The 22,065-nt window shown below is 55.3% G+C and overlaps 2 protein-coding genes across 2 annotated transcripts; one reads left to right on the top strand and one right to left on the bottom strand.

The window, feature by feature from the left end:
- Positions 1–9,945: 9,945 nt before the first annotated feature.
- LOC34621472 (eukaryotic translation initiation factor 2-alpha kinase 1) lies at positions 9,946–16,301 on the top strand (the record flags this gene model as incomplete). The annotated part of the gene is made up of 10 exons (XM_026334663.1): positions 9,946–9,951; positions 10,212–10,303; positions 10,335–10,434; positions 10,701–10,853; positions 11,071–11,146; positions 11,304–11,662; positions 12,044–12,252; positions 12,549–12,717; positions 15,670–15,747; positions 16,272–16,301. Coding segments are annotated over exons 1-10 (1,272 nt in total), but the record flags the coding sequence as incomplete, so codon positions are not given.
- Positions 16,302–18,127: 1,826 nt separating this feature from the next.
- Positions 18,128–21,934, bottom strand: LOC34623949. Its single transcript, XM_026334662.1, has 8 exons — positions 21,833–21,934; positions 21,003–21,609; positions 20,748–20,850; positions 20,243–20,714; positions 19,712–20,024; positions 18,779–19,478; positions 18,410–18,646; positions 18,128–18,224 (listed from the first exon to the last, which is right to left on the bottom strand). Exons 1-8 carry the CDS (start codon positions 21,932–21,934, stop codon positions 18,128–18,130), a joined length of 2,631 nt encoding a protein of 876 aa, XP_026190447.1.
- Between the last annotated feature and the right edge of the window lie 131 nt (positions 21,935–22,065).

Here is a 22,065-nt window from a genome sequence, read left to right as displayed (position 1 = left end):
GCATATGTACCTCATTTTTTGGCCGGGAAGTAGCGCTCGTTCCCACCGCGCCTCCCACTGGACACGTGAACCGCTCCCCAAGTGGCATCGAAATCAACATTTTTTTCCAGAGCATCGCCTCAGAAATATTTCTAGATCCATGAACCTACAGAATGGCTTTTGTACGGCATTGGGCACCGCTACCCCAGGAATGGGCACATGGGGGAGGTCTTTTCTTGCGAGTGTCCCGTTGCCGCAAGACGCTTACACCAGCCTGTCAGCGAAGATTCGGGGGTAACCAATCCTAGAGTTGATTCATATAGGTTCTCCTATAAAATAGATCATGAGATCCGAGACCTATACTCCCCCGAGATAGCTCTGGGTGAAACCCTGAACTCATTGTCGCAAGCGTCTGCCGACTTGTATGCTGACTACACTGCGTATAATCACTTCTGAGTGCGCATGCTACCTGGGGCCAATCAAAGAAGTAGGACGGTTTGACCAGTCTGTATTTCGCGTTGGCACAGGTGCTATTAGCCTTTTCTACATGAGAAGGCCTTCTATCTAGCGTGAAGTGACGTAAAGTACGAAACTGGGGATCGACCAAGGCAACATAGCCCTTGCAACCGTGAAAGGACAAAGGGAGGATAGTGCTGAAAGATCTGGTCGCCTCAGGATGAGAAAGTTTTTATGTCTTATTCCCTTAAGAGGCAATGTGTGTAGCGAGCTAGGCTAGACATGGGCCCTTGCTACTACACTGGTTACAATTGACTAAGAATACTTGAGGCGCCAACTAACTCTTTTATCTCTTCGCAGTTTTAAGAGCACTACTAGACGTATATAAGATGACGCAATATATTGCGCCCCTGCGCTGGATACTATGTGCAGCTAGCTGTAAGTGCCCGAACTGCTTGGAGGGTGCAGCAGCGCCCATCGTAGCTGTCACTCTCGATTCACGTCAGAACTCTATGGGTCACCGCCAAGTAAAAGAGAATTCTTTCGAAAGAACGTTTTAAAATGTATAAGTAGGGTGCATTGAGTTTGGAGTCTGCTGAAAAGCGTTCGATTGAGCGGTACAACATGACACAAAACAGCAAATTCGTCAAGCAATCTGCATAATCAAATAGAATAGGGTGAAGCATGAGCGCAGCAGCCCTAGTAAACAGCCTGAACAAAGGGGCTGACCGATAAGAGGACTGCAGGTCTGGAGAAGGCCATACGCGCTAGAACTCCCCACAGTACCTTCCAACATCGAAGAACGTCGGAGTGCAAAATCCACAAGTTTTCTGCAAAGATAAAGACAAAATTGTAGTGCTGAAGGCTTCAATGAGTTGCAAGTGGGCGACTTTGCAGCTTCTCCTTTGAAACTGGCAAAAATTTCTGACACAACAGAGGAACAAACAGCAGTGCAAAACAGACAACAGTGCGAAAAGGTCGTGGCAAGCTGGAGGGAAATCTGTGTGGTACTCTGTCGTCTGTGAAGTGACCTACCACACTGATCGAGATACAAAGTAAACTGCGAGACTAGAGAGAGGAAGACTCCAGTGTATCCGTAGGCATGCGTCAAGCAAAGAGGACTATGAATTTCCTAATTCGGCTCCAGAAGCACATGATTTTGTCATACCGTAGGTTCACACTTGACACGCGCCTTGAGCAAAGTAGGGCGCGTAATTATGAGGGGTTTCGGAGGCCTCGCACCGCATTGCGCACAAAATTCACAGACTCGCAAAGGCTTTGTTGTTCCTTTTCTAACTGGTCGGATTCAGAGCGGGAGCGGCTGTACGGTCACTCTCCTTGTTCCAGGTCCAGCTAGCTCTTCACACCTAACGACGCAACCAGCCACGTGTTGCACAGGCAAATACATGGCTTCGCTTGCCTTTTTCAGGGAAATACCATCCCCCGCCACCTTCCCTTCGCCCTTCTTCGTCCAATTCCATTAGCCCCTGTCGACTTCGATGCGCTCGGTGCCTACACGAGTTTAGATGACTAGAATAGTCCAGTTGTCCACATTACTTTCCCTGCTCCTAGTGCAAAGCCAGCTCGAAGTCAGGAGTTACGGGAAACGTTTTTCCAATCGTGAGCTCAAAGCTGGCCTACAAGAATGGGAGAAAGCTTACGCCTTGGGGAGCTGAGGCCTATTAATTTGTTGTTTGCTGCTTGGCGTGTCGAGCCCCTAGAAAGCATTCTGTCTAGGGTTCCTTAGCCAAGTGTCGGCGGATGCCTAGGATGCCCCTTAGTTCCTACAGTAAGCTGCGGCTTACCCTAGGGGACCCCCTGGATGAAAGCGGCGGTACACCGTGTAACACGAATTCCGGAGGCCATCAGCCTAATGAAGCCGCTTTAGTACGGTTCGCCGCCCGCAACGACTGTTGCTGCTCTTTCTTCTGATCTTGCGCTTTCTGGTGTTGCGGAAACTGCTTAAAGGGTTTTTCAGGGGCGAAGCCGGTTTCTCCGCCAGGCTTTGTTTTAAGCAGAGCAGAGGTTCTTTGCTGTTGTGATGAACACATATGACAAACATACAAAGTTACGCGCTCTAATGGACAAGCCGTTTTTACTTAATGCATTTGGTAGGTAACGCGAGAGGCGGGGCCTTGTCCCGCATCACCATCGCTTACCCCAAGGTGCCCTTGGGGATGACGTCTAAGCCTCTAAAGGCGGTTTCAGCGTTCTTGGATATTCACATTCAGGGTTTGGGGTCTTAGGCCCTGCGTTTCGGGCTTTCGGTCTAGGAGACCATGTCTTGGATCCGCGTAAAACGTCCATAGACCTGGGGCTGGCAGATCTGTTTGCAGTTTCTCATCTGCTCTTGTGCTACGCGTGTTGCTATGGCTTAAATATGAGGTCTTGGGAAAACACATTTAAGAGGGTCTGCAGCTTCCTGGGAGCAGGGGCTCTGCTCTGCTTGCCCTGCACTCCCGAGTGAGCTGCTTCGCCTCGAGACCCCTTTCCCTTCCGTTTCGTTGCCTCTCCCCCCCTCGATCGCCTTGTTTTTTATGGCTACTCGGCTAAGGATTAAACATTTAGCCAGCTAGCGGCCCCTTTCTAAAGCCCTATCTTACCCGTTTCCCCCAATGCCCGACATGGCGTCGCCTGGGGGGCGCAGCTCCCAGCTGTGTTTCCCTCCTTCCTTGTCAGTCCCTATTTTGAGTGAATGCAGTCCTGAGTACTTCCTCTCCTCGATCGTTCCCCGGGGCCTTCCATGCGTAATTCGGGGGGCCGCCGTGGGCCCCTGTGTGTCTCTGTGGGGTGACCCTGGCTACCTGAAAAGCAAAATAGAGGACCGGCTTGTGACTGTTCATGTGGCCCCTCAGCCCGAGCGTCTAGACTTCAGAAAAAAGAATTTCAAATACCTCTCTATGCCGTTCCACGAGCTGCTAGAGAGGGTCCAACCAGGGCAAGCAGGGCAGGAACCTGCCCCTCTACTGCAGCAGGGAGAAGGCTATTACTTCAGAGATGCTGAGGCTGCCGACTCCGGAGGAAAAACTAGCTCCAGCAGCAGAAGGGCGGCGCGCGCCTGCTTCTTTAGCAGCTACCCAGAGCTCGCAAAAGACGTGGCCTTAGAGGATTGGTACTGCAAGGCAAGGTACTTTTCTTCTGTCCTGCGACTTAGCTCTGCCGGCCTCCGGCTCTTCATGCACTACGACGTGCCAGACAATATCTATCTGCAGGTCGTGGGACGAAAGCGGATACTTCTATGGGCTCCTGAGGAAGCGCTCAACCTGTACTTGCACGGGGACAAGAGCCTCATAGTAAACCCGGACGATGCAGATCCCTCTGTCTTTCCCCTTTTCGCTACGGCCAAAAGGCATGAGTGTTTGCTTTTTCCAGGGGATCTGTTGTATATCCCCGCTCTCTGGCTGCACAGCACCTTCAGTGTCGACTGCAGTGTAGCAGTCAACATATTTTGGACCCCCCTTGAGGCTACACTCTATGACCCTAAGGACTGGTACGGCAATAGAGATCCCCTGCCCGTGCAAAGGGCAAGGCAGGGTATCGAGAAAGCCATTCAGCAGCTGCAGCAGCTGCCAGAGAAATACAGGGACTTCTATGGAAGGCTCCTTGCCAGGCAGATTGAGAGCAAATGCCTTTGCAAACCTCTCTTCACCCATGCACAATCGACACGCACAGACACAGGAGCAGAAGGAGGGGCGGAGGCAGATGCAATTGAAGAAGAGGCACAGACACGACAGCCGAATGGGGCTGAGTAGGAGACGGGCCGTGAAGCAGCCAAGGAGGCTATGGCAAGTCCGGGACAGCTCTTACTTTGCATACGAGTTTCAGCTTCGGGCTTCCAACTGTATCATCGGTCCTTCAAAAATTCGAGTCTGTACACCGGGATATGTCCCTCACATAAACTCCCGTATCAATCCTGAAACACGGACTCTGTTCTTTCGGTGGCTGACAGCAGATTCAAATTTGTCAGGGGCATGAGTGCGAATTGAAGCTCTTTCTGGCTCTCAACTGTATCTCCGTGTTTTCCTCAATCCGCTTCGCTACACCGGTATATGCTTCTAACATGTGCGGACATCACTACGAGCATATGCCTATGCATGCATTGATGAACGTGCACACGCATATCTATTCTTCAGGTGATGCCCTACTGAGCATGTGTGCTCCTCGTGGTTGCGGCTTGCACTGCCTGAGCATCGTGCTAGAGGCTGACTGTGCAGGGTTCGACTCGAGAGATCTATTTCTAGGTTCTACAGAGCAGTGGTGGTTCTTCCTCTTTGCTAAGTGGGGTTACAGTCATGATAGGGCCCATGGCTGCCTTTAAGGCCCCCTGGCGACGTCGCCTGAGGAGCCCAAGAGACTTCTCTTCAGGGTAGCGGAGCGGTTCTGCACCAGTTGGACGGCCTTGAAGGGGTTCCATCGAAGGGCATCGCAGGCACAACTCCGCCTTTCCTTTCCTCTTGGTTGTGCAGTTACGTCGACCTGTGGCCTGTGAGGCTTTTTGTTACGCTTTATTTTAAGGTCTACGCAGGGAGACACTCCATTCAAAACTCGATGCAAACTTCAAATAAACGTACTCAGTATACCTTGGAGGAAATACCGCCATCCCCTACCCACGTCCTTCACAGTTCTGGGCATGAGGAGAGGGACAGTAAGGGTGCGTGTTGTTGCATTCTTCAAGCACTCTGAGCACCCAGAGCTAGTTGCACAGTGTGTTCGGTACACAACCCTGCGCCTCTCTGGATGAAGGTAACAGTACTCTACGGTAGATAACATGCGCACAGACAAGCCAAATGGTCAATTTTTTTTCAATTTTTGATTGAATACAACTGGTGTAACAGAACGCGTTGAAGTTTAGCTCAGCCCGAAACACTTTCCGAGCTGCTGTTCGTGCCTTTGTTGAATTATTGGTATATGACCGACGTAGGCAAATATTTGTGCATGTGAATGCGTGAGTCCTTTGCAATTCTTAGATTTGTTGCGTGCTTGCCAAGGGGAATTTTATCTGCATTTATGCATGTGAAGCGAGGTGCAAAAAATGCCAATCTACACCGATACGGAAACGCACAAATATGTACATATATATAAACAGACCAAACGCGTGCATAGCTGTATACGTGAACATATATAGGCAGCTAAGCCTGCTCGTACCGAAGCCTGCATGCACACATATTAAAGCATACACCTATGAGGAATGCCACAATATTGTGGGCGTAGCTTTACAGCTCTGCTGTAGAGGTGAGCATGACATCTCCAACAAGGCTCGTCTGCGCCATACTTGCTGTGGCGTAGGATTGAAAGCGGCCTATTTAAACAGCCAGAGGCTAAGCAGAGGGGTGGCTTCAGCATGAAGGTTATGGCTGTAGATACTGAAACCCCACGCCTTCTGGTTGAAGGGCTACGAAGTGGAGACGCCGAGGACGTTGCTTATGGCTATTGGAGAAGGTGCCGTGGGAGAACTAGGCTGATTGGGGAATAGTGTCTTCGCAAGACATGCACTTATGGGTTGTTGTAGGTGAAAACGAAAGAAGAAGGCTGTTTTGTGCGTACATGAAGTCGTAAAAAGCCTCATATGCCTTGCTTGCACACGTGCGGCAAGAAGACCCCCTTACTCTGGACCTAGAGTCTTTCCTCCTCGCATCTAGCGCGCGGTTGAAGCTAAGCTTTGCTGTATGGACTGGTTCATCTAGTGCGTGGTCTGCGTCCAACGTCCTGCGTAAAGTAATAGGTCCGGAGAGACTTGCTTTTCGATCTGCCCAAACGTATGCTCCTGGATGCATCCCTCTGACTGCGGACCTATATGCTCCCTTTCTAAAAGCGCCTCTTTGAATAAAATTCTGTTTCTGCGCCTCTGTTTTTTGAGGAGGAGCTGTAGGAAGTTCTTGCAGCCCAGATTAATTTCCTACAGTCCCACTTTTTCGCTCCGCACCTCGAAAGAGTCCTGGCTTCCCCTGTTCCCTTGGGGGCTGGTCTAATGGCATGGTTTTTGTGGCCTTAGGATTACACGTGAATGAGAGTGCTCGGCGCTAGACACAGCCATGTACTACAGCCTGCATTGTAGTGAGATGCGGCTGTGCTTGCTTCTTGAGTGTAGGTTAGGGAGATGCACGCATTCAGCACGTCTGGTTAGTGCGTCGGTGACAAGATGTTGCTCGCAGACTCTACTTGGTGCCGCAGGAGGTGAGTTTGCCCCTTGCCACTTCCTCGTTCCAGCAGCAGCACCTGGCCAAAGCGGCTCCCCTACCGGAGAATTCGGGGCTCCGGTACAGAGAAACAGGCACTGCAAAGCTCTTCCTGTATCTGCGAAATGACTGCTCCTTCCTCTATTGTACCCCTCGAGGATTTAGTCTAATACATAGCGTAAAGCTTTAATCAAAGCCTTCATAGGCAGAGACATAGATCTCCAGCTGACATACAAAACTAAATAGAGGCAAAAAATCCACTTGCACCAGAATTTTCCCCCTTCCCTGAACTCAGCCCCCGTGTTCCGGAGCGCGGGGAGAAGTTCAGCTAGAGTGCGCGTTCCTGATCCTAAAAGTACTTTGAGCATTCACGACTTGTTCCACATAGCATCTAGCGCATAAGCGTACACCATTGATTCTTATTCTATTAAACGACCGCAACTTTATACACGCTAAGGTATAGGTGCAGCCAAGCTACGTATTCATTTCCTTCTCATTTGGTATCAACGACAAGCGTGTGTTGACAGGTGCTCAAGTGCAGGGTAGCCTGCTACCCATCCAGGGCCCAAACCGCCAAAAGGCACGCTTCCCGCCTTTATGCGGCGACGAACCTGCACCAAGGGAAAACCTTCTTGCTGCATTCGCGCACTCTGCGAGTTCCGTATTTCGGCGTGGCTTCTAAGGCACGATTGAGCGTTCAGGGCGTGGAGCTCACGGTTAGGACACAGAGCCCTTAGCTCTGACTGCATGCTCACTTAGATCATCAAGCGATATGCAAGCGGAAAAAAGCATAATCCCCGTAGCGAACGCGTCAGGTCATGAACCCTGAGCATCTTCGTTGCTGGCCGAGTGCAGCAATTTTGGAGAGCGCTCTGGAGCGCTCTCTAAAATTGCGGAACCAGCACACAAAAGAGTAAGCGGCCAGAAGTCCAGAGATAGTGGCATTAAGTCATAGCATTTAGATCTATATGGGAGTATCGATAAACAAATACATGCGGATTTCTGTTTTCGTCATTGTGCAGCTGCATGCACAGAGAGCGGACTCTACTGACTCCTACGCCTTTAGCTGTTGACCCTAAATCCTAGATCCTAGACACTAAATTCTCGACCTAAGACTCTTATGGATTGCACAGGAACGGTTTTTAATGTGTATTTGCGAGCCCTTCCGCCACTCATGCTGTCCAGTTGGCCTATATCGTATTTTCTGAAGCCGAAGTTCCTCAGTGAGACCCCCCACCACTTTGTGTACTTACTCCTAACCACATGCCTCTTACTTCAGATCCTGAACGCGAATCTGATTTTTAAGCCTCAAACGCTCGACTGCGAGAGCTGCCACGGCCGTTAACAACGACTAGAAGACACCCACGGCGCTAGTAGCGCTGCAGCAGCGGACTCCACATGGTTTTAATGAGTCTTTCGTGCTCTGGCGCCTGCTAGCCCTGGACTTCCTTCGGGGGTCCTTCTGGCTAGCTGGCGCCTGGAACCAGCTAGCTGGCTGTTTACGAGGTCAGAATGCGAGAGGAAGGCAACTCGGGGGATGCCCACTTTGCGGACGCCTCTGGCGGCCCTTTGGGGGCACCCCTGGCCCTCCTAAAAAACATTCCCCTTATTCGGGAACTCGAGGGGATCGAATCAGAAACAAGCACGAGCCGTTGGCGTGTGTGTCTTACTGTTTCGGATCTGGGATTTCTTGCTGCCGCAGCAGCTGCCGCAGCAGCAGGAGCAGCAGCATCCGGAGAGGCGGGCTACAAAGCTCAGCTCGCTCTGCTCGAGAGCACCCTTGCGGAGCTCTCGGTTGGCTCTTTTGACTCTTGGCCTCCCTCCGGCAGCTCTGACGAGGACAGTCTCTTTCGAATGGGCAACAGCCAGAGCGGCAGCAGCACTTGCAAAAGCGCCACTACCACCAAGAAGAACGACAAGAGCCGCAAGCTTTGGCGTCGACCTTGCGTCGTCTTTATCCACATATTCAAGCGCCCTGCAGAAGACAACCATAGGGAGAGAGGAGAAGGCAGGGGGGCTGAAAAGGGGCAAGGAGGAGAGAGAAACCGCGGAGAAGAGCGACTGGTAGTAGAGATCGCTGCTTATTTGTCCCATGAGTGAGTTTCCCAGAATACAACCCGCTTCCTTCTCTCGCGCTGCTTGCATGCGTTGTTCATCAGAGGCTTTAAATGTCGTCTTTCTTCGTGCATCTTTCGCTGTCCGCCGGTAGTGTCTGCGCGGGAGCCTTCGCCACACGCGCCGTGTTAGCCCCCTTCTCCCCCTTTCTGCCCGTGTTTTCACGCTCTGATCGCCCCATTGCCTAGGCAACCTGCTACTCATAACCTCTGAACATCCCCTCTGAACGTCACCTCTGCATACGGAGAAATCTGTGTGTAGACGCTGCTGTGCCTACTGGTGGTATTCTTGTGATGCCCTCTCCAGGAGTGCCTCTACTGCTCAAAACAAAAAACACCGCCTTCCTCCTGTCTCTCTCTCTCTCTCTCTATCTTCCTCTATGTGTCTTTCTCTCTCTTTCTCCCCTTCCCCTTTCTTTCCTTCCCCTTTCTCTGCGTGGGTGCCCTGGTTCGTTAGAATTTTCTCGTGCTTGCTTGCTCTCCTTCTTCAGTTGGAGTCCACCCTCGTTTGCGCTTCTGTCGGCGCTGGGCATTCCACCAAAGGCAGTTCAGAGCCTCCTCACATCTGTCACTTTGGATTCACGCAACAAATGTGTTTGCGCTCGCGGTGCCTCAAGGCGCTTTACTGAGGGGGGCCCCGATGGAGCGCTTGTTCAGCAGGGGCCCCCCCCCGCTGAGACCCGCGCGAAGCCGCTCCCTCCGGAGGCCGCTCAGGGGCCCCCAGGCTTCTCGTGGCATCACCAGTATCACGCAGCGATTTCAGCGGCAACAGCAGCAGCTACTGCAGCGCATGCTGCATCGCCAGCAGCAAGGCCGACTGCCACTGAGGATTGCGGATGCTCGAGCTGCTGCTTCTTGTGCTGGCAGCTGGAAGGCGTCCGAGCTGCCATCCTAAGGGTCCGAGACCTCCTCGACAAAGCCAAACCGCCCAAGGGGGCCCCTAGGCCCCCCTCCCTTCTGAGGCATATTGGAGGAGGAGGAGCAACACCACAACCCGAAGCGCTAAGGGTTAGCCGTTACAGCTGCTGACGTTGGTGCTGTTGCAACTGCAACTGCTGATGTTGGTGCTGCTGTTGCAACTGCAACTGCTGATGTTGGTGCTGTTGCTGTTGCAACTGCTGATGTTGGTGCTGCTGTTGCAACTGCAACTGCTGATGTTGGTGCTGCTGTTGCAACTGCAACTGCTGATGTTGGTGCTGCTGTTGCAACTGCAACTGCTGATGTTGGTGCTGCTGTTGCTGTGGGTGTGAGCGCAGTCGCGAGGTGGAAGCATCGAAAAACGCTGGCAGCAGCAGCAGGCATCTGGGCGCTCTAAGAGCGCCACCCCTCACGGGCTGAATAGAGGAACCCACGCTGCTCGACGGCGGCCTTCTGAGCCCTCTTCCACTTCGAGCGCCGCCCTTGGTGGAAAGTCGTCTTTGCAGCCGCAGTCACAGCACATCCAAGAGCAGCAAGACACCCCGGGTGCGGATAAGAGGTCTTTCAGGCCTCACAAAAAGCAGGGGCTGCTGCTCGTTCAAAGGCAGGTACTACTCAAGCAGCCAGAGAAGCAGCAGCAGAAGCGCCGTCTCGCGCCAGGTGTCTTCACCTTTTCGAGCAGCTGCGGCAGGGCAGGAAGGGGTTCCCTTATTACTGTAGACGGCCGCAGCAAAAGCGAATTCGAGGAGCTGCACGTTATTGGATGCGGGGGCTTTGGCAGCGTGGTCAAGGTGAGCTCTAGATCGCCAAAGCCTGCCTTCAAAAGAAAGTGCCAGACGCCACGCGGTTACAGCCCAATGGCTGCAGGGTTCAAAGGAGGCCGTGTATTATCATACGCCTGTATAGAGAGCGCTGTGGTACATGTGCGCGCATGCTCGGTTTCCGTGTTGTGGCACGAAGTCGTCCTTGCATTATATAAACAAATATATGTATACATATGTGTATGTACATGTGCATATATTTTATTTATATTTACGTGTGTGGGTTCATGCTATAGGTCAGGATGAAGCAGGGGGGCGGCATATTCGCGCTAAAGAAGATATCTCTGTCTCTTGCAAAGACACCAGACGACGACGTTTCTGGGGCAGCTCTGTGCCTCCCTGCCAATGTAGCTGCCGAGGCAGCGACTCTAGCGGCTCTAACGCATCCGGTGAGAAAGCCCCTTGCCCCTCTTTCTGTGCGCATGCTTTCTAGCTTCGTCGCAGCTATCTTGCATCCCTCCCTCTGCTCCATCCAGTAGGAGCGCGCGATCGGCGTGGGCAGGGCACTGCCTCCTAGAAGAGAGACACTTCCTTGAGCCTCCGCCAAACGCTGTTTGAGCTGCATGCGCATTATTGTTAAACCCCACGCTGTGTGCTGCTTCGCAGCACATAGTCCGCTACTATGACGCCTGGCTTGAGACTGCCAAGGGTGACGCCGCCGCACGGCCTTCCCCCGACGGAGGTAAGACGCTGCTGCTCTTCCCTAGGCTTGGCGTGCTTGCCTCAAAGCCAACTTACCGGCGCGTGAGCCTTGCACGCAGTGGGGGGGAGAGAGGCTGCGGTCAGCTATAGGGCCCTTAGGGCCGTGCTGTGCGTTTGGGTGCTGCCCTTCCCTGCAGTGGCAGCCTATTTGTACATTTTGATGGAGTTTTGCCCGGGGAGAACTCTCAGAGAAGCCATCGACTCGGGGCTGCTCATTGGCAGGGTGCAGCAGCAGCAGCAGCGCCGTCAAGACACCGAGCAAGAACGGAAAGAAGAGCAGGATGAGGAGCAGCATCAGCAGGAGCGCCTCCGGCTTAGTGCCGAAGAGGCCTTATCCGACGCTTCTGTGGGGGACCTCCTCGTGTGGAAGTGGGCCTTAACAAAGCAGCTGGTCCAGGCTGTGGTGCATGTACACCACAATGGGGTCATTCACCGCGACCTCAAACCCTCGAATATTTTTCTCAAAGTGACAGACGGAGGCGGCCTGACCATCAAGGTAGAGTCTGCTCTCCACACTGCAGCTCTTAGACCGCCGACGAGACGCAGTCTTCTCGCGGGCTTTCTTCTTCAGGAGGGATTACATACCCCTCTCCTACCGAAGGACGGCATTTAGCCAGCTCCCCTCTAGTGCTTGCAGCCCCCTTTCGTTGAGTAGTCTTCTGCCTTGGGCATTAGAAAAGCCTAATCATATTTCTTCTTGCTCGCGCACCGATGGCCAGCGAGGAGGCGCCTCTCCCTTTCCGACTTCGTCTCACACAAAGCCTGGAGCCTCCAGGGTGTGTGTGTGTGTGTATGAGTGCTAGACAAGCAGCGCGCTCAGACAGCAAATGGTGTACTTTCCAGAACCTCTGCCTCCAGGTTTGCGCTGCCGCTGCAGGTAGGAGACTTTGGACTCACGCGTTCCGTGCGAGCGCTACAAAGTGCCCCGCAGGCGGGAGGCCTTCTGGGAACCCTCCCGGAGAGCCCCTCGGGGGGCCCCTTGGAGGGGCCCCCTCCGAGACTAGGGAACCCTCTCTTGCATTGCTCTTTGAGCAAAGGCGTGGGAACCGTCCACTACATGGCGCCGGAGCAAGCCAACAGCACCCAGTAATTCAGACGCCCCCAACCCTCACGCGCGCAAAGCCTGCCTTGACACAGATCGAACCCCTGTCTTGCACCCAGACACAGACAGACAGACGCACAGCCGCAGACAGACAGACACAGACAGACAAACACACACACACACACTCACACTCACACACACCTCGGAGCGTGCAAGGGTGTAGCCTGGCCTGGCGATGCCGATTGCGCGCGGCTCCCCCTTTCTGGGCGGGGGTGTTTATCACTAGCGCTTTAGTTCTCATTTTTGCTGGCAAATTCTTGGGGCCTGCTGGAATCCGCAGATACGGCCAAAGCGCCGACATATTTTCTCTGGGAGTCTGCCTCTTCGAAATATGGGCAGTGCCCTTCGCCACCAACATGGAACGTTCGCTGGTACTGGGGGCGCTCTCGGCGCAGAGCAACGCGTGGCTGCAACAGCAGCAGCTGCTGCTGCAGCAGGAGACGCAGCAGCTGCACGAACCAGCAGAAAAGGAACAGCTGAAGCACGAGATGCGGCAAAAACTGAAGCAGAAGAAGGCACAGGAAAAGCAGCAGCGTGCAGCGGCTCGAGCCGCCGCTGCAGGAGCAGGAGGAGCAGCAACACCAGGAGCAGCAGCATTGGAAGAGGATGACTTTGATCTGTTGGGGTTTGTCTGCCGATATGTTCCGCCGATTATTGGGCGTGTGCTGGCGCCTCTGCTGCAGCGCGATCCCAGCAAGCGCCCCTTGGCGAAGGATATCCTGTCTCTCGACTTCTTCTTATCCCCTCCTCCTAGAGAGACGATTCTTCCGTTTTATTGCGACGCCGCTAGGGGTGGGAGGGGCCCCCAAAGCCCTATAAAGCCTGAGGAAGAGCCGGCACTGATCTCTCCGTTCACTCCCGTAAGCTGGAATCTTCGCAGAGCGCCTTGCAGCGCCTGCGCCCTTTCCTGAAGACCCTCCTCGCATGCGTGTCTCTCTTGAGGCTCCTTTTGCGGTGGCGAGCGGTGCCTCACTTTGCAGGTTTTCCATCTGCTGCGGGAGTCGCCCTTCGGGCCAGAGGCAGTGCAGACGGTTGCACTGCTGTTGCGGCAGTCAGTCACCCCGCATCGTGCACTGGAATTCTTCTCTGCCAACGCCCAAAAACTGGCGATCGTAAGCTCGCAAGCGAGACGCAGCAGCCTATCGATGACGCAGCTTCTTCCACTCTCCAATTTAGAACAGTAATAAGGAGCAGCACTGGAGTAGTCATCCACGCCTCCCCACCAAGCCTCCCTTTGGGGGGGAGGGGTGCCTCGACGGCGATTGCAGAAGCCGCTGTTCGCTGCACCTGCAGACCCCCACAGAGCGGTCTCCGCACAGATTGTTTGCTGCGCTGCAGCCGGGGGGAGGCTTGACGGAGCAGCTGAGGCAGTGCCTGCTGGACTTGCTTTGCCAGCAGGCGCAACTGCTGCTGCAGCAGCGGGGAGCTCCCCTCAGAACGCTTCCTGCACTTCTGCCACTTGACCTGCAACTGCCCAAGGCTCTTGCGCATCTCCAGAGCTGCTTGAGGCTGCAGCAGCAGCTGCTCATCCTTCACAACCACCGAACGAGCACCGCTGGTCCGCAAACGCTAAACCCTCAGGATGCATCACGCCACGCATGCAAGGGCGCCTGCACGTGATGCTCTATCTCACTTCCATGCCTTTCTTTTTCCTTGCTACATCGAGTCGCTCAGTGACGCTGGACGCATGCTCGGAGGACTGCCCATACGAGATTCGCGTGTGTGTGATTTTGCGCATGTGGATGGTTGCTGTTCTTCAGGAGGCTCACTGGAGAACTCCCTCTCCCCTTCTGCTGCAGCCTCTCTGTCTCTGGCGCCCCTTCCTCGTTTGTCTCCTGCGTCTCTGGCCGCTCTCAAACAATCTGTGGGCATTTTTCGCCCGATGGAGTTCCCTTTGCTGCGTCCTGCTGCTGCTGCTGCTGCTGGTGGGCAGACACGAAGCAGCACTAGCAGCTCTAGCAGCTTTAGCAGCAGCAGCTCTAGCAGCAGCGTTTCTAGCAGCATCACTAGCTCTAGCAGCAGCGTTTCTAGCAGCAGCACTAGCTCTAGCAGCAGCACTAGCTCTAGCAGCAGCACTGGCTCTAGCTTCAGCAGCTCTAGCAGCAGCACTAGCTCTAGCAGCAGCACTAGCTCTAGCAGCAGCACTAGCACTAGCAGCACTAGCACTAGCACTAGCAGCAGCTCCAGCAGCAAGGGGGGAAAGACGACCCTGCAGAACGGCTTGCCAGAATTGTGTATCCCCTTCAATTGTCTCTCCTTCCACGCTGCACTGGCCATTAGTGACCTGCACGCGGCAGCAACTGCAGCAGCCGTAGCCGCTGCAGATGCAGCGACGGCAGCAGCTTGTTCAGCAAATCTGCCTCTCTCCCCTGTCTCAAGCGAGCCGGTGCCGTCGGTAACAGAGTCTGGACTTGCTTCTGCAGCAGTGGAAGCGGCAGCTGAAACGGCTGAGCCTCAGCAGCAGCTCCCGCAGACGCAGACACAGCGTCCGAGTACCAGTGGCAGCAGCGCCTCGTGTGCTTCTTCGACTCCTCCCCTCCTGCCTGCAGGTCCTTCAGTGGGGGCAGTGGCGGCAGCAGCAACAGCAGCAGCAACAAACATGAGGGAGCGAGGCATGTGTCTTCCTGGCTCCTTGTACCGCGTGCTAGGGGCAGCCGCTACTCCCATGTACTTGCCGTTCTCTCTGCTGCCTGCGGCAGCGGCTGCCGCAGCAGCGGCAGAGTCTCCTCACAGCAGGTTCCCAGTGCGCAAGGCCTTTTACATCGGGGATACTTATCGCTGCTCGCGTGTGCTCCCCTTGCTGCTGCAGCCCGAGCGGACTGCGTCGTGTTGCTATTACTTGCAGCTGCATCGCCACACCGTCGAGTCGTGGGGGGGTGCCCTGGAGCTGCCTCCTCCTGTTGTCGCTGCCTTCTTTGAGGCCGATGTGGTTGCTGCAGCAGCAGATATCCTTGCGCCTGCAGCTGCCGCAGCAGCAGCGGTAGCAGAGGAGTCTCACCAACACCTGGCACTCGTATGGACCTGTGCGTCGTTCTTACCGGTCATCCTGGAATTCGCTTTTGATGTAAGCCACCGAAAAGCTCTCCGCCTCACCCCTTCTCCCCCGCTCACTCCGCTCAGCTTCTCCTACCCCCGACAACCTCTTCGCCCGTCGGGGTTCCTACTCTTTTCCTGCACGCTGCGTTTCGACTGCAATCTCTGCGTGGGTGGATGTGCTTTCTCGAGAATGCTAGAGCTTACGGCCTCGATTGCCTGCTCAGGTGCCGCCAGAGTCTGTGCTGTCGTTCGACTGTTGGCTACGCGCAACAGCTGCCGGTGGACTCCTCACGGCAGAGCTTCTGCTGCAGCAGCTGCAGGCCGTTGATGCCCTCGGCTTTGGAGGCATCGACTTCGATTCGCCTTCCCTAGAGCCCCAGCAGCAGCAGCAGCAGCAACAACAGCAGCAGCAGCAGCAGCAACAGCAGCAGCCGCAGGACGAGGTGATGCGGGGTTTCCTGACGCAAGAGCCGTCTCCTGGCCTGAAGGAGAGAAGCGAAAGACTGTGGAAGCTTCTAACGCTGCCGTTGTGAGGCACTGGGAGCTCAATCGCTAAGCGGTCGTGCGCAAATGTGGGTAGAGCGCTCAGGATTCACAGTAAAAGGCCCTTCGTTTCTGCAGGGGATAAGACCGTGATTTGGGGTGTGTGTGTCGCAGCGATAATGCGGCGGAGTTTACGGCTCACGCGAGACCTCTGCTGCACCCCAGTGAGGAGACTGCAAGTCCTCGTCATTCGGTTCCTGCCGCGACTTCGCCGGAGGAGGATGGTGTGTCTGTCGAGCTGCCTCTGGTGCTTCATCGCAGCATTGAGGAGCAGCTGCAGCGTCTGCTGCTGTTGCAGCATTTGCTGCAGGAGCTCGAGGGTTTTCAGCAGCAGCAGCAACTCCAGTTCTCCTTGTTGCTGCCCTTGGACCGCAGCAGCTTCGATTCAGGCCTCTTCTTCTGCATTGTCGGTTCCTCGCTGCAGCAGCAGCAGCTACACAAGCAGCAGCAGCAGCAGCAGCAGCACAAGCAAGCGAAGCAACAGCAGCTGCCGCTGCAGCCTAAGCTTCGCGAGGTGTTTGCAATTGGAGGCAGGTGCAGTGCTTTCGAACGACAGGGGCAGGGCAGAGAAGCGGCTGACACTGCCGAGTTCTCCTTCTTCGTTGAGTTAGATCTCGACTGCCTCTGCTCGAGGCTTCTGTACATTCAGCAGCAGCAACCAGAATCCGCAAGCGCAGCGGCAGCAGCAGCTGCTGCTGCCGCTGCGCTTACGCCTGTATGGAGCGAGTCGAACTGCAGTAGCACCAACAACCCGAAGAACGGCAACAAGGCCGGTACGGGGAGCAGCAGCGGCAGCGGCAGCGGCAACGCCACGACGACCAGCAGCAGCAGCAGCGCAAGCAGCAGCTCCCACCGGAGCTGCTGCTGCAGCACAAACAATTGCAGCACCAGCAATAGCCTTCAGGATGCAGCAGCAGGGTGGACGTTGCCGCATGTGCTGCTTTGCTACCCCCCCCAGCAGCCGCAGTTGCTGCACGCGGCCTTCCACCTTAGAGCTCTCCTGCTCAAGCAAGGCCTTAAGGTACGAGCTAAATAAAGCGTCAAAAGTCTGCATGCGTGTGCGCCCTGTCTTTAGCGTGTGTAAGGCATGGGGATATTCCATTTATGGCCATGCATTCTTTCCCGCGAGCAGATCCTGCGCTTCAAATGTTCGCGTGCAGTGCGAAACTCGCCAAATGCCTCTCGGGGAGGCCAGGCGGCTCAGAAAGGCCCTTAAAAGGGGGGGAGGCGGCAGCCGGGGGGCCTCCAAGGGTTTGCAGTGGCTGGTGTCTCTCACTGCAGCAGCAGCAGCCACTGACACGGAGCCCTCTCGGGGAGTCTTCTTTCAAGTTGAGAGTCTCCATGTGGATCAGTGGACTCGCGTAAAACAGCCCCCCAAACCCTTTGAGCAGCCAATCCAATCCTCTTCCTCTCTATTTAGTGATCAAGGAGTAACTTGCGGCACCGGAGCATCACAGGATGCAGTCGTCACAAAGCCTTCAGGTTTGCAAATACTCTGTATGTGTATGTGTGTATATGCGTCTGTGTGTGTGCGTTTCTGTATGCATGTGCTCAGGAGTTCTCGACTAGGGAGGACGTCGCAGCCTTCCTGCTCTCAAAGCCCGCATCCAATTGACCACAGAATCTGCCTTGTGGAGAGGCTCACCCTTTACGGGGTAAGCAAGCTACTCAGGATACTTTTGCGCGCGCCTTTACCGGGGGGCCTCCTGCTCCAGGCCAGTGTGGCTTTCTGGGGGTGTCTCTGGGGACTTGTTAAAGCGTAGGCGTGTATTTGGATAGGAGACTCTTCTGAGACTCACGCGGCAATGTACGTACTTGAAACTAAAGGGCGGCACCCACTCGTAGAGGCCCCCTGCTCCACGAGAGGGAGGCCCTCTGCCTGGGGGGCCCCAAGTTGGGACCTTAAAGGGGACCGCTGTGGCATTTGGCGGTTTGCTGTATTTGCCTTTCAAGTAAAGTGCATACACACGCACACACAAACACTTCGATCCACTGAAGCTTTTTTTTGTTCAAAAAATTAGTCTTTTAAGTTCCACAGGAGGTCTTCAAGGCCTACATGTGTGTGCCCTCCCACCCCCGACTGGGTGCTCTCTACAAAAAACCTGTTTCTTAGAGATCGGCATCTCGATGCCGTGAAATATCTTGTTGAAAGATTTACGTGTAGAGGCTTTGGACGGTAGGGGGCTCTATCCTTCGAGACCTGCTGACTCGTGTTTGCAAGATACAGCAGGCATAAATCCTAAAGCATACACTGGTGTTCAGCGAGAGGTGTAACCGCGGCTACTTGCCAAGACAGAAGTTGTTTTGAATAACCTCGACGGCCTCCTCAGGCCGCCACTCTATGCCCGTGAGTTCCCCGAGCAGCCGCATGGCGAAACTGCAGGCACACGCGCGTTTAACCTGGTTACTACTGCGCACTGCGCGAACAAGGGGGGTGAGGGGGAGGGAAAGGGTCACTTTGGGGTTGTCGAGAGGCGGGAGCAGCAAGTGTGGACGGAGAAGCTCTAGCTAGCTATACGAAACCACCACGCTCAAGTAGGGCTGAGGGAGTTAGGCACCCACCTGAGATCTTGTATCTTTTCTTCCAATGCATCAATCCCAAAGAAGTGTTCCAGAACCTCCACCAACTCACTGAGTAGGGCGCGCTGCCTTTCTAGACAAAACAAAGCCTCATCGCCGCTGTCGCTAAGGCTGTTACTGATGATGGTGTTGTTGCGGCCGCTATCCCCAGTGGTGGCATTGTTGTTGCTGGTGCTGCTTCTGTGTATCCACTGCATCAGTCGCTGGATATTAAAGCCCGTAAGACACGAGACAGGTAATATCCTCGGGTGAAGCCGGCTGTCGTGAGAATTCCTTTCGGAGGGGCTACTCGTGCATTGATGAAACCCTTGACGGACCTCATCTGCCCTCGCGTCCAGAGCAGTTTTCCTTAGAGGCACCAGAAGAGGCAGCACCTCGGCAGGGAGCAGGCGCTCCAGACTCTCGTCCAGTTGTGCCAGCAAAGCCGGTGCTGCTCCCAGTTGCTCTCCCGCCTCTTGCTGCGAGGGGTGGGGTGTTGTTGCAGGGATGGACCTGTTGCAGCTTCCCCTGCTGTCGGTGCTGTTGTTCTTTTTGCCGTCCCCGCCGCCCCCACTAATTTGCAGCTCCTGGAGCAAGTCCATTTTATTCACGACAAGAAATACGCGAGGCTTCTTTGCGCCTTCTGGTCTGCTGCCTAGAATGTCTCTCAGAGCCTCCCCCAACTGCAGCAGCTGCTGCCGCAGGTGCATCAGCAGCGCGTCCTGATGCTGCTGCGACTGCTGCTGCGACTGCTGCTGCCGTCTAGGGGCTTCCAAAACTAGCAGAAGGAAGTCGCTGTCTCTCGCTGCGGCAACGGTGCGGCGCATCCCCTCGGCCTCAATAGTGCAGATCCTGTCATCAGCAGCACCACTAGGAGGCGACTTCGCATGCGCATGTGTAGCACGGCCAGCACGTCTCAGTCCTGCGCAGTCGGAGAGCACCAGGCGGACCGTTTCCCTTCCGCCTCGGCTGCAGCACAGCGTACTGCTGAGAACATCTCGTGTCGTCCCCGCAGCGCAAGAGACGATTGCGGCATCGGAGCCCACCAGCCGGTTGTACAGGCTGCTTTTGCCTGACAAACGCACAGAAGAAGGCGAGTTTCCTGCTTCAGGCGCTGTGACTCCCCCCTTCCCCTCACCCCACGCTTCAGGCGGCTTTGCGTGCGTTCTGCATGCTCCAAATAGGAGGCGTCGGGCTAGGTCTCTAAAGAAGGCGCTAGGCCACACAAGGCCAAAAAATCGGATCCCAGGTGCTTGCTTGCACGATAATATACCGCTAGGGGAGTTCAGAGCTTATTTCAAGTACCAGCATTGGGGGCCCCAAGAAGAAGCAGTCGATGCCCCTCTTCCACTTCTCGACGCGCCTCCAATTTGTGCAGTTCCTTGCGCAGCTCGCTCAGCACTTGAAACACGGCAGGCTCTGCTGCTGCGGCTGCTTCTGTAGCCGCAGCTGCCGCAGTTTGCTGCTGGTCATCTCCTATGGCCAAGGCGGCCTCGAGCGCCCCCAGAGCATCTACGAGCGACGCACGCCACGTTCTTAGACAACGCGCCCTCTCTCCTGCTGCATCTCTACCCCGAAGCCGTCGGAACGCGCTTTCCAGCTGCCGAGGACCCCGAGCCTGTACATACACGCACCATGCGAGCCATAACAGAACCCCTTGTAGGGGAAACTTCTCTCTACAAGAAAGCACTGCTCCAAAGTAGCAGGGTTGCTGGGTAGCAACAATGCGGGGGTTACGGCCGGTCGGGCTTAGAAAGGAAGGGGTGAAGTCGAGAGCATCAGAGTGTCTGCGCTCCCTACGGGAGCCTAGGCTGTACGGGGGAGCCTCGGCCTTACATTAAGCAAGGCCCCTAGAGCGTGCAGCTGATGCAGCGTCTTCTTTCCGTTTAAGAAAGACCGCAAAGCGAATTCTCCTGGATACGCCAACCGAAAAAAGGAGGCCCCGTGGGAACCTCCCAGACCCCCTGCTGTGCTCCTGCACACGCAGGTACCTGTGGATGCCGCAGCAGTTTTCGACGCTGCGCACTGCTGCTGTTGTTGCTGCTGCTGTTGTTGCTGCTGCAATTGTTGCTGCTGTTGCTGCTGCTGCTGCTGCAATTGTTGCTGCGCAAGGAATCTCCTCAAGAGAAGCTGGAAAAGCCGTTCTTCGCAACAGCACACCTCCGGCCGCGTTTGCAGCGTCTCTTGCTGCTGCAGGAGCAGTTCTTCTGATTCTAGGGGAAGGCGACTGTCGTCTGCCGATAGGAGGTCCTTGTAAAGATCTTTTAGTGAACAAAGCCCCTCGCTGGGGGCCCCGGGGCCCCCTGCCCTTGGTGCCTGGGGAATCGGGAGGGCAGGAGGCCCTCTAAGGCCCCCCGCGCGTCGCTGCGACTCAGCAAAGAAGTCGTAGAGAGCCTCGATCGTTCCCCGTCCGCCGTGTGAGTGAACCTCCGCCACATCTTCGCCTGAACACACAAGCCTGAAACGCTCAGTCTGAGCTGTCACAAGCCTTGAGGACTCCCCCTTTCAAACCACAGCGAGGAGGGCACTCTAATGCGCTCACGCCCAAGTCTGTGATCCGCCGCAAGTGCTGCGACAGTTAAGACTTCTGGATTACCAGTTGCTGACTTGGGGCCTCTGAAAAAGAGCAGAAGAGCCTCATCGAAGAGGACTCCCCCTCTGAAGAAGTCTGAGATAGCGGCAACTCGCACCTGCCCAGGCGGCGGAATAGACGGCAGCTGCAGCGAAGCACAGCAGCAATTGCTGCTCTTCCCACTGCCGTTGCCGCTGCTCGCAACGGCTGGAAAATGCACGGGGCATGGATCCCTGTACGCGCCGCAACGCATGCAATGTCTCATGTGCTGGAGCATCTCCTGCAGCTGCCGCGGACGAACCTGTAGCAGCTGCAGCATGAAGGCTGAAAGCGGTCCGCTGAGCCTCCAGACAGCGACAGCAGATGCTCCCTGAGCGGCAGCAGCAGCCGCAGAAGGGCAGTTTCCTCTGCTGCTTAACGCATAAATCGTCGAGTCATCTAGAGTCAAGGAAAGCCTGGGCTGCTGCTGCTGGGCAAGCACGCCACTGAAAGGCCCTTTGTTCACAGCCGCATCCACATCCGCGCAGGCAAACCCCTCCTCCGCTGTTGCTGGTGCACTGCCTGCGGCAGACGCTCGAGGGAACGTAAGACATAAAGAAGCTGCAGAAGGGGCCCCCAAAGCAGAGGAGGCCTTCCAGAGAAAGCGACATTGCAGCGAGGTGCGGACAGCACTTCGCCCCGGGGATTTTGCTTGGAATGCGATACATGGGAGTAAATTGTTGCTGCTGCTGGGAGTTTCAAAGCAGCGCCTGAAAAAACCCCCGCCTCTTTCGGAAGTATGGCTGCTCGGCGTGCCTGCCACCGTATGCTGCAGGCTGGTGTTGCTGCAGATAACAGGGGAGATGCAAAGGAGCAGGAGCAGGAGAAGGAGCGGCAGCAGCACCGTCACTAACAACCGCTCTAGCACCCGCAGGCGTTGTGTACCCCCCAGACATATGAACTTCCGCATCTGTCATGAGGGTGTGTGTGAATGCGTCTCATGGAGGTCAGCACTTGTTTTAAAGGAGTGAAGGAGCACAACTGACTGGGTATTGGAAGCGTTCCGCCCGCGTGCCGTTGCAGGCAGGTGCTGAACGTTCCATTGTCG

The sequence above is a fragment of the Cyclospora cayetanensis genome, unplaced genomic scaffold (genome assembly GCF_002999335.1).
Source record: "Cyclospora cayetanensis isolate NF1_C8 unplaced genomic scaffold, CcayRef3 CcayRef3_contig_47, whole genome shotgun sequence".
NCBI lineage: Eukaryota > Apicomplexa > Conoidasida > Eucoccidiorida > Eimeriidae > Cyclospora > Cyclospora cayetanensis.
The sequence above is the reverse complement of the archived record's forward strand: the minus strand, read 5'-3'. Positions and strand labels throughout refer to the sequence as shown.